Here is a 17,342-nt window from a genome sequence, read left to right as displayed (position 1 = left end):
GAGGTAGTTTGTAACCTGTCCCTAAAAATATTCGACCATGAGAGAAGTCTGAAGTCCTTTATTTTTCTTCTCAAAGAGGAATTCACATCAGTAATAGCTGAATGTAAGAATTACACTATGAATGTATGTGATAATAGTTTGGGCTACTCAAAGAGACAAGTGTTCAGTGAACAAGAGTTACGTGCTTGTCTTTCTCCAGTCTTGAACGTTAATGATGACGATTGTCCAGTGGAGACTTCTCTCTCCTCTTGTGTCATGGAAGAGATTAAGTGTTTAAACTAACATGAGAGCACCTCGAACATAAAACACAATTTACAAGAATTTATGTTGTGTTTTATTCTGGAGTCGTTTTCTAACTGAAGTGGCCATTACTTGTGCGGGACAGTCAATTTTGTCCAAGTAGAGCGGCAGAGTCCCAGAGGTACAATACAGTCATCTTTCAGTTCCTACAGACACAAGTGAACTCTTTCACTACTTCTAGATGCAGCCTATCAGTATTCTGTAATCAGGGTTTTTAAATATTCAGCCATGAAATTGAAACCGTTATGTTTCTACGCAACAAACGTCCCAGCACTCCAACTCTCATACACTCACATACTGTTTTTTCCTCCAACTAATGACCTCTGCAAGATTTCAGAATGTGACTTCTCCTGTTTGTCTGTAGTGTCCTTTCCATAATGTTGTCAGACATTAATAATACTAATCTGAGCCTGTCAGTGCAGAAAACAAGGACTTTCAGTAAGCGTAGCGTTACATTGACATTGCATTACATTACATTGCAGGTGCCCTTGCATCCAGGCAACTGCAGCACTTAATACTGGACCAATTTCAAAAAGTGACATAAAACATGGGAAAAATGGGATCCGGGGTTAAATGGTAAATGGACCTGCACTTATTTAGCGATTTTCTAGTCGCTTTGCGACCACTCAAAGCTCTTTACACTACAGACTGCGTTCATTCACCCCTTCACACACACATTCATACTGGTGGCAGAGGCTACCCTAAACGGTCCCACCTGCCACAATTCATTCACACACCAATGAACGCAGCATCAGGAGCAATTTGGGGTTCAGTATCTTGCTCAAGGTTACTTCGACATGTAGGCTGCCACGGTCGGGGATTGAACCACCAACCCTCCGGTTGGGGGGCAACCAACTCTACCAACTGAGCCACAGCCGCCCCAAATGGCTAAATGTTCAGCTACTGTATTTTATCACTGTTGTTTCTTATGTACCGTTGTTCATTCACATAAAACTAAAATAAACTTGGTGACATTGTTCTGAATCTTGTGCCACTGACTTGCTGTGCTTGTGTTACGTTATGGATCAACAAATCTTTTCCTGCTTATCTGCACTTTTGTTTTTCTCTGTTGGTTAATCACTCAGAGAGTGAACAAAGCAAATTTTAATAAGTTTGTTTTTTCTCTGAAGGGATTAATTAATGAAACCCAAGAGTGTTCTTATTTCTGATGTGTTTACTGACGTGTGTGCGATTGTGTGTTTCAGTTTCCTGCTGGTGTTCAGCTGCTTGGTGCTGTCTGTGTTCTCCACCATCCGCGAGCACCAGAAGTTCGCCAACCAAGGTCTCTTCATCCTGGTATGACCTCTTCCCTCTATCCCACCTCTCCCTGCTGCAAAAAACACACACATATGACTACTTCAGCATCCATTTTCATACACTGTCCTTTCATACAAGCCAGCTCAATTACTGCAGTGTATGTGCTTGCCTGTGTGTTGGTGGAGGCGCAGACAGCCATGTAAGCAGGTGGGAGGATTCAGGTGTTGTTGACTGCGCAGGAAATCACAGACATGATCCACTAATCCTAATAGCTATCCCATAATCTCCCCTCTTCCTCTTTGCTCCAGCTGCTTTAGTGAAAGGTAATGGACACTCGCTTTTTCTCCTTCTCCAGCCTTACGTTAAACCCGTCCTCCTCTCCGCTCCTCTCTCTTCCCACCTTGCTCATCTTCACGCCTTATTTAATGGTCGGACTCTTGACTTTCATATTCTGTCTGTTCAGTCTTTCAATCAATCACCCGGCCATTAGCAGGCAATCAGCCGTTAGTGGACTTTACTCACACGGACATTAGCTCTAATGACAGATTGGTTCAGTGCACCTTAAACTGCGCGTACAGTTCAGAAAGCTGAAAGAAAGGGAGACAAAGAGGTAAAGAGGAAACTGACTGAGTGGCGTGCTAATAGACTCGGGCTGTTGTAGTATCACTTTATTTATTATCTTTTAATTCTGTCTTTTATTCATTTGAATACAATTAAAGTGTTGAATATACAGTTGCTTTGTAACATTTCTTCTTTTTACCAGTCAAGACAATTAAGATGATGTTATGGTAAAGGTTTAATAAATCAATCACATCATTTAAATAATATTTACATCAGTTATCAGTGTTCAAATCAAATCAAATCTACGTTTATTTATCACACGCACATTTACACACAGTACAACATACACAACAGTTCTTTTCATGCAAGTTCCAGAAAAATCTCCCAAATAGAGAAACTAGATTAGAATAAAAAAACTATGGAATACAATATAATTAGGGAAGAAAATATGATACAGTAAAATAGTTTACAACAAGAAACAAATAAAAAGCTAAGTAAGTAGCTCACCCAGTGTACGTTTGAATCTTGATTGTAGGGAAGTGCAGGTGGAGGACTGTGAAAACACCTACAACATTTCCCAGATATAAGTCAGTGTAGTCAATGTCAGCTATTCTAGGGCTCATGAACCTGAAAAAACCTACATTTATGCGTGGAGGGGGCACTTTGAAAAAATATATAACTTGGATGTTTTTGGGGCATTTCTTATTTGAGAAACTTATTACACGCGATACAACACTGATGAATACGTTGTACATACATTTAAAAAAAAGTTTCTTTGGTAAGTAGCGGGAACATTTGTGTTGACTATCTGTCAAATACTACGCTCACTTGACTGCTGCATGTCAATGACCTCTGTATGTGTGTGTGTGTGTGTGTGTAGGAGTTTGTGATGATCGTGGTGTTTGGGTTGGAGTACTTCATCAGGATCTGGGCGGCTGGCTGCTGCTGCAGATACCGTGGATGGCAGGGGCGGCTGAGATTTGCCAGGAAACCCTTCTGTGTCATAGGTTAGTGTATGTATGTGTGTGAACAATACACAAATCCATGTCAAAGTCCTGTGTGTGTGTGTGTGTGTGTGTGTGTTTGTGTGTGTGTGTATGTGTGTGTTCATGAGAATATTGTGAAATCTTATCACCTCATAACGACTTGTCTTCACTTCTTCCCTCTGTGTTTCCTCTCTGAACATCTTCCCAGACTTCATAGTATTTGTGGCATCACTGGCGGTGATAGCAGCTGGAACGCAGGGAAACATCTTCGCCACGTCAGCCCTGCGCAGCATGCGCTTCCTGCAGATCTTGCGTATGGTTCGTATGGACCGCCGGGGAGGCACCTGGAAACTACTGGGCTCAGTGGTTTACGCTCACAGCAAGGTGACAGCCTGCTAAATATAGTCCTCTTTTTACACATGCTCTACTATAAAAACACATTCTCTGGTTTATATGAATGACCTTTATTTATGGACAGTGGTTAGTTGTGCAGACACGAAAATGAAAAGTATACTAATGCATAGTAGCTACACGCAGATTTATGGATTATTGTGAGAGCAGGAAGGATTTTATAAGGCTGCAGAGGATGGTCACAGTGGTTACTAATGGGATAAATACCTTAATAACTCTCAGTGTTGAGGAATATGTGGTGAGTGCACTGATGACCAGCTGTGACTTGATTACACTCACCGCCCTCAAACACCAAACTCCCCTTTAGCTGCTCATTTTGGGCAATTAGTTGTTAGTTTTTGTGCTGACCCAAACCGCCTGACACCCGCCGGTCGGCTGCAGAACACAGTGAGGCGGTCGGTGGGGATGATGATGAATTGATGCATCAGCTGTCTGAGCGGGGCTATGCAGCCAAGTCAAGAGTGGACGCCAAATGTGATGATGACGGGAATTTAGCCAATAATGATAATAGTGATATGGTAATGACAGCAGGGATTATGATGGTTAAGATGCTGCTGCTGACAGGTGATTCTTCCTGTGTGTGTGTGTGTGTGTGTGTGTGTGTGTGTCTCTCCCTCTCTCAGGAGTTGATTACAGCCTGGTACATAGGTTTCCTGGTCCTGATCTTTGCCTCCTTCCTCGTCTACCTGGCAGAGAAAGACGTCAACGTAGAATTCAACACCTATGCAGACTCCCTCTGGTGGGGGACTGTGAGTACTACGACACACACCAGCACACAGGATTTCTGTGGCTGAATAATAATATTTCACTTTTATCATCAAAATAGTCTTTTCAACAACAACAGAGAGACAAGAAATACGAGGGATTTTCAGGTGTCAACAGTAGAAAGTGTTGTTCAGTATTTGTTTATCCAAAGTGCATAGAATAGAATAGAATAGAATAGAATAGAATAGAAGCAATAATCTAGAATTTTTTAAGGTTATTTCTGGTCATTATCCTACAATATTTGAAAGTTGCAAATGAATGATAGACAGAGAAAACCCTGAAGATTGTTTTCTGAGCAGAATTGATTTTTCTTGTGTATAAACTCCGTATTGATATGAGAATCAACAAGAGGAGTCACAGTCACAGAGAAGGATCATAGACAATTATAACGATTTATTGTTTTGCATGTCTTTGTAGTTGTCTTGGTCTCCTTCTGGTCTTATTGTGTCTCGCAGTCATTTATGTTTCTTTGTGTTCATTTTAAGTTTCTTTTTCGTCGGTACGTGTCTGTTTGAGTGATATTTTGCACTGTAGTTGAGGGGCAGGGGGGACACGTTGGGGCCATGGTAGGCCTGTTCAGTAGTCTACCCATCAGGAAATCATACGTTTTTTTTTCGCACACCCAGATAACTCTAACAACGATTGGCTACGGTGATAAGACCCCTCGTACCTGGCAAGGACGGCTCCTGGCTGCCGGCTTCGCTCTTCTGGGAGTCTCCTTCTTTGCCCTTCCTGCTGTAAGTCCCCTGTACATTCACATTTTAATATTTACCCACAGCCCTGTGAGTGGCTTCTCTCAGCCTGCTCAGAGCTGCTCACCTGGCTTTGATCCAACCTCTGACCCTCAGGGAATTCTAGGGTCGGGCTTTGCCTTGAAGGTACAAGAGCAGCACCGGCAGAAGCACTTTGAGAAGAGGAGGATGCCTGCTGCCAACCTGATACAGGTAATAACCCCAATGATAGATGTTTCAATATGGTGTTTAGGGTTACACACACATATATAGGGCTGAGACAGTATGAGTGGGACAGAGAATTATTGAAAGAAGCTGGTTTTGTTCCTGAAACTTAAAAAAACGTAACTTTTTTATATTTCTGTATATTTGTGTCTCGTTTAGGCTGCATGGCGTCTCTACTCTACAGATGCTAAACACTCTTACCTGACTGCTACATGGTACTTCTATGACAGCATGTTACCTTCGTTCAGGTAGGTCCTCGGATCAGTCTACATGCTGAACACTGAATGGATTCAACCATCAGAAATTATGTGGTTGTCTTCCATCATTTGTTTGACCTCTTGTAATAGATGCAGACAGAGATTTAAGAGTTGCATCACGAAAGTACAATAATTAATGTTGTTTTGCCCCTGCTCGTACATTCATATTATTATGAAAACAAAGCACATATCAGAAATGCGACCTTTTGGAGAACCCTATTCAGTTAAATGTATGCAGTGGTGGTTTAAAGGCACAATAAGTAGGATTTTCCTAAATACAATTTTAAAAAGTAGCAACTCATACAAGTAATCTGAATCTGAACTCTGAATCATCACTTATGACCGACTAGAAGTGTGTGACACCGTCTGAATCTGCAGATATCCTGTCTTCTTCCTGTATTTTCAAATTTTGCAGCATTTGGGGAGTTTTGAGTTTTGCATGAACACACAAATAGAGCGTGTTTATTGAATATGCCCATGTTTTTTGGTGAAGGTTGAGCTGAATATCAGTTTGTAACTAATGAATGTTTATTTGATTTTCGTTAGGTCTTGAGACAGTTAATCAACGCTCATAAACCGCGTTTTACAGCACACAAGGTTTTACGAAACATGTCGTGTCAGTATTTTGTTAAAATGATGTTTGCCATAGTTCACCTTCCATGGTTAAGCTTTGTTAGGTAGTTGGGAAGCACATATTGACAGGGAAAAAATTCTTCAACAAAGCATCTGTTAGGGTACTGCTGAAGCCAGAATATTTGAAGGAGTTTGAGAATCTATCAGTTCAGATTTCATCAGAAAAAAAAATCTCAAGTCGGATCTGAAAGAACAAATCAGAATGTCAGTCACATTGGCAACAAAATCATAACTACAGCACATCGCTGTAATCATTGTCATTTGAGTCGGAAGCTAATGAATTCTGGAAAATTCTCTGGTTTTGACACAAAAACTACAACAATTTGCAAGCTAGCTTGATGGTCGCTAATTTTGCTTATTCGCTAATTGCGAATTAGAGCTTTTTGACTTTGTCTTTGAGCTGCAGCTAACTTTGAATGTTGTTTTAACTAAACATAAGAGACAAGTCCTACTCATTGTGCCTTTAAGTAAAAAGGAATGTGGTTTTCATCCCATTGTAAAACAATTACATTAAATTGAATTATGACCCAGTGCTTTAATAAGCTTCTGCCACCACAAGTCAATTACATTTTCATTACTTTTGTTCTACGCAGTGGTTTCTTATATTTTGCATTTATGTATTAATTTGACTAATTTTTATTTGCTTAAAAGGAGGGGAACATGAGAAACTTGAATAGAAATAATTATTTTAGTCAAAACTTTCACATTGCAATATTTTAAATGACAAATTTTCTCATTATTTCTCTCAAGTATCCCTCTTCTTTTGAGCGTTTGGACCAATGATTTGGCCTTTTTGTGAGTTTTTCCATATTTTGTTGTTTTTTGTTCATTTGCCATGTTTTTTTTTTGTGTTTATTTTTGCACGTGGGGGTGTCAGAGAACTGACGCTCCTGTTCAGTCACCTCCAGCAGCGACAGCGTAACACCAAGAAGGTTCTCCACAACTCCTACCACACGCTGCTGTCTGGGCTGCGGCCCTACAGCTCCCCCTACCTGTCAGGGGACAGGTACGCACCCCGCCACGTCTCACAGCCTCACAGTACATCCAGACAGGTGGCTGAAAGTCCTCCTCAACACCCAAACACAATCAAAACAGTAACTCACACAAGAATACATTCAACAGGTGCTCAAAGCTGCTTCCGGAGCTTTCTGCATGGGCGTGTTGGGTTATCTAACAATGTTTCACTAATGCTGATCTGAGACCACTGTGTTCCAGGCCCCCCTTTGCTTCTCTGCATCTTTGTCTGCTTAGCTCATACTCTTGCCATCTCCTCTGCCTCCAGCTGTTCACTCACTGGTTGCCTCTTCCTGTCCTTCTCTTTCTTTCCCTTTATTTCCATCGTATCTTTTCCATGCCATCCATCCTCCATCCTTCATCTGTTCTCAGGAAGGCAGAAGTTCCATGCAGGTTTGTTGTTCAAGTCATGAGCTGCGCTTGTGGGTTAAAGAAGTCTCGTAGTTAGAGGATTTGCTGCATTCGATTCTTAACTTCTTTGGCTTAAATAAAAGCCCAATTATCAAAGGGCTCTGTACATTGTATTTATCAGACCTATGCATGCATTGGATGAGAGAAGCACCTGACTAATACAAGTTCTGCTGGTAGAAATGTCTTGGATTTGAGGAGCTGCTGTCTCACCATGATGTTTAATGGGCTGTCTTGATGAATATACTCAGGTGAAAACATCGCCCACTACCTTTGCATGATGCTACTGGTTCAAACACGCCCCCTCACTTCTCACTAACAACGTCTCCATAATCCAAAACTGCCTCTCAGAAGTACATGTTGCAGCTTTGGGTAAGATCAGGAAGAGAACGGGCTGTTTGGAATATTGAGATCGTCTTCCTCTCCCTCTCTCCCTGGTTTTTCCTACACTACGTTTCTTCCTCACTGGTTAACCACATTGTGTCCCAGAACTTCTCGTCCTCCTCCCTCCCTCCCCCCTTCCCTCCTTCTTCCACTCCTGTCTTCCCCTCACCCACTCTCCCTCTGCCTTGTGTGTCTCCTCAGTCAACTCCTTTCTAAAAAACGGGGTCTCTTCCGGATTCACGCTGGCCGCAAGCAGAGGTATCCATGGCAACGAGCCTGTGCACGGGGCACGCTGAAATCAATAACACCACTCCTACTCTCCCTTTAACGCACACATCTCACTCTCCTTGCCTGAAACACTCAAAAATTTGTGGACTGGTGCAATGGCTTGCCTATTTTTCGACCATATCCAAGCAGACACTATACTCTGGTCCACAAACACTTGAGTGAATCCTTTACGATAAAGAAATGCTGTGCTCTTCTTTCCTGAAAGGATGTTTCTCCAGCTAGGACTTTCCTGCTGGATAAACTAGGGCTGATTTTGCTTGGTTTGGCTTGAAAGTCCTGATAAACCATGTGTTGAAAACACAACAGAAGTCCTGGTCATGGTTTATGACAATGTGACAAAAACAAATGTTTCATCAAATGTCTCTGATGAAATGAGAAAATTAGAGCCTGACTGATATTATTTGAAAGGTTTTTTTTTAATTTTTAATTATTATTATACATATAATGAAGGAAAGAAATCCAGAAATGGTGTTTCACGTATTTAATATTTATTCTTTATTTAAATGGTCTGCAATTGACTGATAGTGAACATGGTACTGTTTATCTATATATTTATTTTCTTTATATTTATTCTTTATTTGAATGGGCTGCAGTTTTCTGAACCCTTAACATATAGTAAGTACTAATGTTTATTTAGCTATTTTTATTTTTTCTATAATTTCTCAGTGTTCATTTCTAGAATACATTGACAATGCAATATGTATGTAAAATGTAAAGTAATGTTAAATATTCTTTAATTAAGTTATTTGCAATCTTCTGAGTACCTTTGCATAGTCATATCAGTGCAAAACTGGTGGAAATTCAACATAGAAAATGCCTTTTTTTTTTCATCCCATATCGGTCGGGCTCTAAAGGAAATAAAATATTCATTGAGAAATAAGCAACAACTATTTACCCATTGGAGCTGAAGTCAAAAGAAATGCCCCGCTCTTGACTTGCTTTATGTTTTCAATTCAGTTGTTTGGCTCATTTATTGTGTCTTCTTGGAGAGAAGTTTTAAATGATTCAGCATGCTTTCATATTTTAGATTACCCATGTAACCTTTCAACAAAATCAGTATGTCTGTGCTGTATTTTTAAAAGGTTTTTAAGTGCTAAAATGATTCTGTTTGCATGCGATATATTCTGTCAATGTTTTGGAAAATATTCAGTGAAGTTTATGGTCCTGAATGCATCCAAATCATTAACTTGCTCTCTCAACAGCATGCAAAGCTCTTTCACTCTATCTTCCCCCCATTTCCTGCAGGCTACCTGAAGCATTTCAGCTTGCTTGTGTGAAATGCTGTTTCCACTAGCCCCCCCCTTAACTATTTAAATTTTAATTTAAATGGACGGCTATAACACACGCACAACAAAGAGTATATCATCGTAAAAAAATGTGGGGGTGAACGACTGGGCTGGAATTGCTCTGTGGTGCATGACGTTTGCATTGCCTTATGGATCCGTGACAGTGTCTAACATGTAAGTGGCTGCAGAGGAGGAGTGGTCTCAAGAGCATGCTATTACAGCAGCGTTAGGAGTCAGTCGGATGGAATGGCCGCCAAATAGCTTTCCTCCTGTAAATAGATGACCTCACATACTGGTTGTTGTGAGTGGTATGGAGCACTTAATGAGACACCTTCTGTATGGCTGCGCTTTGAAGCCCGTATTCTGATGCTTATTCACTTTGCTGAAGGGATTAAGGAAGCATGTCTTTATTCTGATGGTAGGTGGAACATTTTCCGCCGTCCCAGCACTACTGCAAGTCTTGAATCAGGTTTCAGTCTGATTTTGCTGAATCAGGTGCTATGATAGGCACATTAAATAAGCAAATCCTCAGGGCAAGAATCAGTTTTTAGCAATATTAGGTGGTCCCTGTGGTCAAACTGCCTCCATGATAAGTCAGCTAGTCTGTCCTTCGCTGACACACAATATAAATGTCTGTTTGTGTCCCTGTTTTGTCTGTTTGTTGACTGATGATTCCTGTAAAAATCAGAGGCCATATTTCGTTGTGTCACTTTTACTAACTAACTCTTTTCTGACAAGCTGCTGTTCTGCTGCTCCCCTTAACTCTTAGCTTAGTTTTCCATTAAGGTCAAAGGCATGGTGATCATTGAGAAAAACCTATTGTGATCCAAGAAAGGAAACAGTTACTTCAGGTGTTTGACTATTTTATCCTCACTGTCAGCAGTAAAATGGGCTTCCGGGATCGGATCAGGATGAACAATTCCAGATCATCCCAATCTATTAGAAACAAGGCGTCCCCGCTGCCCCCGGGCTCCGGGGTCCGCCGCTCTCCCAGCCAGGAGAACGTCCCCGAGGCTACCAGCCCGGGGAAGGTCCAGAAGAGCTGGAGCTTTAACGACCGCACACGCTTTCGCACATCCCTTCGCCTCAAACCACGTCCACCTGTTGATGGTAGGCAACACGCACACATATCCAAACGCTTTACACTCACAAGGATTGTTCCTGCATGATAAATGTCTCCCTCTGTCCTGGCTCAGTGGAGGGGGTCGGGGAGGACAGTGTGGAAGACAAGCCATATTGTGACGTGGCCATGGAGGAGGTTATCCCAGCAGTGAAGACACTAATACGGGCTGTCAGGTGAGTCCTGCCATTTTATTGTAGAAAAGCTTGCCATATGGCACAAGAAAACATTTAAATAAACACATTAACAAAATAAATATTGCGACTAGATTTCCCTCTGTGGACATGCATACAGAGATGCTGGTGTCTAAACAGATGATAACAATACAGTAGTTATTATTATAATAATAATAAATTGTTTGTGATAGACCAAATTATCAGTCAGCCTATAAATCAGGTCAATTAATGACATTTTTAGATAATTCCTTGTTCTGTAAGTGCACTAAAATGATTTTTTTTCCTTTTTAATTTATTTTTTCTTTCTTTCTTTTCATTTTTTACAAAGAGAGACAATGCAGGAAATAACAATGTGACATAAATGTTCATTAATAAGTTGTATTTAATCAGAGACAGAATAGAAAACCCTCACATAAATGAACATGAAATTGGCATTATATATTTTTACCTGTACCAAACCCCCCCTAAGTATTGGTGACCCGCGCTGCTCTGCCTCTGATTGGCCTGTCCTGATATTCTTACCCTAACCTTAACCAATCTCACTCCTCATGCCAAAACCTAACCAACCCAGCACCATTCAGTGTTTGGGATCTAGCAAATGCCGTAAAAGTCTGTATTTCCAGGTAAACATCCCCCTTATCGTGTCAGCTGGAGTTGCCCCCAGGCTTTGCTAAAATAAGGTCACTTTGGTCAGATGAACAGCCCATGCATGTGTATTCAGACGTGCACTTAAACAGCCTGCATTAATTGACGAACATGCTGCTACTCCTCAATTTAGACGCTGGCGTGTGCAGATTCAGCTGATGGAGTAGAAATTTCCACTTAGGAGAGGTAACTGAGCCCTCGTGCAGGCAACGTTAGTTCCCTTGTGTGACCTTGCCGCTCAGCAAGCCCGGCTCATTCAGGCCGGTCATATGGCGTGATAAGATGGCCTTCTATGGAGAACACACACACACACACACACACACACACACACACACACACACACACACACACATTTGCACAGATGGAGGATCACACTACAATATGACTATACAGAGAAAACGATATTGTACAGTTTAGACAAGGACAACTGCAATAACAATTGATTAAAAGCATCGCTGCTGTTTATTGCTGTCATTGTGTCATCTCTTCCTGTAGTTCATCGACTGTAAGCTTTGTTGTAATAACACTGTACTATGTCAGTGATGGATGTCCTTACACAACATGTGCTTAGACGCTGTGAATGAATGGGTGCAGCCCTCTTTAGCTTACAGTCATGAAGAAAAGCAAAATGTACACTAGGTCCCCATAAATCACTGACAGTGTGAAGAAATGCTCTGTAGGCAAATATATACCACAGCTGTAATAATTAGTAATTACTCATCTATAAAATGCAAAAACACACAACCTTCTGTTTTGAAATGTGCAGATATCCCATAGGGTCACTAACAACGTCACACGCTCGCAGAGTAACAGCGTAGAGTTTTTCACTGATGGTGGCAGAAAAAAACTACAACTGCGAGCAAACATCTGGAGTTGGGGCCAGGCTGGTCTCCAGAGAGGTTTGATGAGAGCGGATTAGATCGACTCTTTCGGGTCCCTGATGTCAGCGATGTTCCCTTGCAGCATTTTTCACGGTAGTGTGACGCCGTTTGTGTGGATCCACAGGCACTCTGTGAAGCTCTTGAATGAAGTGGAAACCTGCCTGGAAATAAATGCTGTGTTGGGCCTCCTGGTGGCCTTGTTGTTACAGGTTTATCATTAAAAAGCAATGGATATGCTCATAAAAAAGCAAACCTTCCAACATTTAGGTTTCAAAATATGTGAGATTTGTGCTGTTGACAGCTGATGTGTTGACATTATTATTCCCACTCTCCTCTATAATAAAAACATGAGTGGAGCGACCACAAGTGCAAGAAATGTGACTAATGGTTTTGACTATAAATCAGCAGAAATATGACAATTACCAATCTACCGTGTTCTAAAAAGATGCATTACAAACATTATCAAAAAAGTCATATTTGCAACTAACTTAACAAACTACTCATTCCAGCTAAAGGCATGATGGGAAATGTAGGCCCATTCTTATGCTGCTGCTGAGTGCTAAAGGCCTCTACACCCCAGGGGCGTGATGTGTAAACAACACAAAAAGGCAAAATACGTGCTTTTCATCAAAACTTTTTATACCAGAGAATTTGCGACAGTTGCAACACTTATTCAGTAAAAGGTTTAAATATATTCACGCAGACAGAAGACTTAAACTGAAGGTTTCTTCTACGGAGCAGGTAGATATTTTTCCCGGCTTGCGATGCAGCATGATATAATCGTTTGATATCATTATGCCTCTGATTGGGTATTATATGACCTCTCCTCAGGTTTGCATTGACTCAGCAGATCGCTCTGACCTCAGCTGCTCTGTGCTGCAGACAATAGAAGAGAGGGAGTTCCTATAGATAGTGCAGGTGTGTAAACAGCAGGTGCTCCACTGTGTTAGCACACACACATGCAGCAGCCTCGGCCAGTTTCATGATTGATGTTTGTGAACCACAGAATTTCGCAGCAGGCCTTAGTGCTGAGGCTTCACTTTAGAGAGGCACATGTGGTTTATCAGTGCCTGGCTGCGTACTGTGTTGTGTAGAGGAGAAGAAGAAGAGGATGGTTAAACAAGGCCTGATATCTCTGTGTGCTCTCTGTACTGTGACTCTCTTCATGCACAAATCCAATACTGCATAAAACACAAAATTTCTGCATGTTTGCAGTCTCGGATGAAGCTCCTACTTTATTAAATAAATTGTACGGACATGCTTACGATTTATTACCATTTGATCTTTAGTCATCGTCATCACTTTTTATTGCATTTCAGCTGTGATATTTTTAAACTCATATAATGTTAACGCTGTACATTTTCTGCAAGAATGATTGAATGCACATACTGGAGCTTGTGCGCTACATTTTGTTCACTTAGCAGGTAGGTAGTCATATCTGGCGAAGAATCAGACTTGCCCCTGCAGTGGCTCACCCTAGTTGGCCCATCTAGGATTCGTGTCAGCATTACAGTCATTTCTAAGTCACAGATTAAACCTTGCCATTGGAGACTATCAGGAATCCTCCTTTGCTGAGTTGCAAAAATATATGCACTAGCTATGCAAGCATTTTGGGGCACAGATGACACTTCCTGTCCCTCCTATCATCGCTGTGTTTTTACGTCTCACCTTCCTTACATTAAGAAGGTGTAATATGTTTCAGTGAGTCGTGCAAGCTGTACTGCACCACTGCCAGTTACACCGTAGGTGGAGGTTTTCTGGTGGGGGGAAAGGGGGCCACACTCAATCCTGACCATGTATTATGAAAGCCATTTCATCGGCCGTGAAAGAGAGTCAGCATTTCGAAGAAACCCCTTGGAGGATCCAAATCAAAAGTCCCCCCCCAAAAGCTTTTCTCTTACCCACACCTGAGACCCACCCTGGCAAAAAAATCTGCATCTACCTGCAAAATAAGAAAAGGCCGCCTGCAAAAATACCCCAAATGCAGGAGTCATCAAGATACAGAGTGCTGCGTGAGGGGGAAGAGTGCGCTGACGGCTGCTACGGCAACAGCTGTAGACCACCACTCCTCCTCCTCTCGCTCCTCTTCTCCTTCCCTCACACCTTCTCTTCCTCTTTGTTGCAGCACGGGTCACTACACAGAACTGTGCGCTGTAAGTGTAAGTGCAAGCGCTGCAGACCTCAACAAAGGTTACAGTGGTGATTTCACAGACTGACCCCTCTGTCAAGTTCAGGTTTCACTTGCTCCCGCTAAGCCCACGTGTGTGTAGTTGTGTTAGTGTGTACATACTTCTGACCACGAGTGTGTGCATCAGAGGCATTTTATTGTATTTGTGTGTATGTGTGTGACGTTTCCTCAGAACAGCTGAGTGTTTCTGATCTTCTGACTCTCAGACCTTTGATGTGAGATTTCTTTTCTTCCTCCTGTGACGGCGACTGGCTGTATTATAGTGGACTTAGTCATCTGGGTGTGCGAGATAGGATTTCCTCGTTTAAAAAAAAAATCCCTCCCTCCTTGCCCTCCCGCTCTCTCTCACTGAGCTTGACTTGTAGCGCAATCCATCACAGAACGAGATGACAGCTTGTGTGTGTATATTTTGTCTCGCTTACATTCGGTGTTTCCGGTCCTTCTGCGGAGCCAGCATCTCTGAGCGGCCTATCGCGTACGTGATAAGAAGGGAATTGAATGACCCACCCAACGCACACACACACACACGCGCGCGCACACACACACACACACACACGCAAGCTTAAACTTTCCTTCCCTCCCTTCCCATTATCTCGTGCACATCCTCCACTCCCTCCTGCGTGACGCCCAAACGGACCGGCTCTGGCAGAGGATGTTGTCAGTGATGTGTTCGCCGGGTGCAGTAGTTGTAGGTCGACATTCCTCACTGGTGATGAGTGTGTGTGTGCCGGGAGCAGCTGTGGTCCACTCACATGTCTGACAAAAGAGCAGTAACAGGGGGAAGCTCTGATAGAAGGGTGTGTGAGGATTTTTGCTAATTGCTGAAACAGCAAGCACTGATAAGCAAATGTCTCTGGCAGATTTGTCGTCATCACAATATATCCACATGGTTAAGTAGGGGGGCGACTCTGCTCTCTTTATGGGGCTGTTTGTGAATGATAAGGTCACTCTGACTGTAATTAATCTTGTTATTCTCAGGGTCCCCACCATCGTTTGATAGCTGTCCTACCCTTGCATTTTTCCAAAGGTTTACTGTACGTCCATATATACGTGTATGTGTGTGTGTGTGTGTGCAGTGTAAGGCTTTGTAAAGGTGCTCAGAGGGGTGATAACAGTGACTCTGGTGTGTTTCTGTAGGATCTTAAAGTTCCTTGTGGCCAAGAGGAAGTTTAAAGAGACGCTGCGCCCGTATGATGTGAAGGACGTTATAGAGCAGTACTCAGCGGGACACCTGGATATGCTGGGCCGAATCAAGAGCCTGCAGATGCGGTATGTCTCACAAAAAATCTATAATTCTGTAATTAAAACTAATTTAAAGTATTGTTTAACTGTATTGTTTTACTTTATTGTGTGCCTTTGAACTTGCGTTGTTAAAGGATGTTTGATATTTTGGTAAATACACTTATTTGCTTTCTTGTCAAGAGTTAATGTGATGAGTTAGTGTTTCCTATTTTATTTTAATATACTCACCTGATGTTTAATGTCTTCTTTTACTTCCTGCTGTTGTGATTGGATGCCTTGATCTGATTTGTTTCACCTGTGTCTTATCACCCTGCTTTCCTTGTGTGTTAAGTCTTGTGCTCTCTTTGTCTTTTTTTAGTTATGTCACTCAGTGAGTATCGCTCCAGCAAAATTTTAGACCCAATCAGTTTGTAAGCCACTTTCTTTGATGAATCATTTTCAATCAGTTTGTTCGTATTTACAGAACTGCAATTCCCTGTAACTGTGTTGTAGCCTGGTCAAAAGGTCAAAAATCTTGTTTGTTTAATCAGTATAAAAATGAATGTAAAAACAACACACAGGGGGTTATTTGTGGGATTACATATAGGCAACCAACTCAAGCTGGAGCGTCCGGTTCATAACAACACCACCCAACCCCCACCCCTTCCATAAAGAAGATATACAATTTGTATTTAATAATCGCAATTAATTAGTGAGCTTCAGTGGATTTTTGCTACTTTTATAGCCAGGCTAGCTGTTTCTCCTGTTTCCTGTTTCTATGCTAAGCTAACTGACTTCTTGGTGTAGCTTTATATTCACTGTACATACAAGAGTTGAATCTATCTTCTTATCTAATTCACACAATACAATTACTCTGCAAAGAGTCTATTCCGTTAAGCTCCTAATTCTTCATGATATTAATTATAATCTCTTGTTTTTGTGTGAAAGGGTGGACCAGATAATTGGGCGAGGAGCCGTTCAGCCTGATAAAAAAGCGCGCCCTGAAAAGGGAGAGAAGACCCCACCAGAACTGGACCCACTGGACGAGCTAAGCATGATGGGACGTGTAGTCAAAGTGGAGAAACAGGTAACAGAGGAGGTTTAGTTTATAAAGCATTTGTGGAACTGTGTATAAATATGTGAACCAGCTGCAAAATCTCAATGGATTGTTTTTACTCTGGTACATCTAAAAAAAGCTGCCATGAGACGTACAGGAAGTGCAAGATAATGAGAGCAGGAAATTAAGTAATTTAGCATTTCAGAGCTGAAGTCTCTGTTCAACTCACACAGAGGGCTTTCTTTTCTTTACTGCAGCCCCTAAGAAAATTGAACAGACTCATGAGATATGTTGTTGCTTACAAATTTGGAAGTTTTCCAATGTTAGTATACTCACTCAACTTTGGACATAAGAGATAACAGATAAGAGGGAATTCATCATCTCTGCTACCCAAATAGATGAACCTAAAGTGCAACTCACAAATTACAAAAACAGGTTCAGAACAAGATGCAAGACAAGTAGCTAACATATCATAAAATAACAAACATGAAACAATAATAGCAAAATATAAAAACAAACAATATTTAATTATAAATACATTTAGTGGT

At 41.6% G+C, this 17,342-nt stretch overlaps 1 protein-coding gene across 1 annotated transcript in view; it reads left to right on the top strand.

The window, feature by feature from the left end:
- The window catches only part of LOC131984780 (potassium voltage-gated channel subfamily KQT member 4), a 51,581-nt gene that overhangs the window by 30,427 nt on the left and 3,812 nt on the right, over positions 1-17,342 (top strand). The window contains exons 2-12 of the mRNA XM_059349734.1: positions 1,506-1,596; positions 2,999-3,125; positions 3,313-3,488; positions 4,139-4,264; positions 4,907-5,017; positions 5,129-5,224; positions 5,396-5,484; positions 10,387-10,616; positions 10,703-10,802; positions 15,654-15,785; positions 16,686-16,824. Of these exons, the coding sequence (XP_059205717.1) occupies positions 1,506-1,596; positions 2,999-3,125; positions 3,313-3,488; positions 4,139-4,264; positions 4,907-5,017; positions 5,129-5,224; positions 5,396-5,484; positions 10,387-10,616; positions 10,703-10,802; positions 15,654-15,785; positions 16,686-16,824 (1,417 nt within the window). The remainder of the gene's footprint in view (positions 1-1,505; positions 1,597-2,998; positions 3,126-3,312; positions 3,489-4,138; positions 4,265-4,906; positions 5,018-5,128; positions 5,225-5,395; positions 5,485-10,386; positions 10,617-10,702; positions 10,803-15,653; positions 15,786-16,685; positions 16,825-17,342) is intronic.

The sequence above is a fragment of the Centropristis striata genome, chromosome 14 (assembly GCF_030273125.1).
Source record: "Centropristis striata isolate RG_2023a ecotype Rhode Island chromosome 14, C.striata_1.0, whole genome shotgun sequence".
In the NCBI taxonomy this organism is placed as follows: domain Eukaryota; kingdom Metazoa; phylum Chordata; class Actinopteri; order Perciformes; family Serranidae; genus Centropristis; species Centropristis striata.
This window is presented reverse-complemented; position numbering and strand designations above follow the sequence as displayed.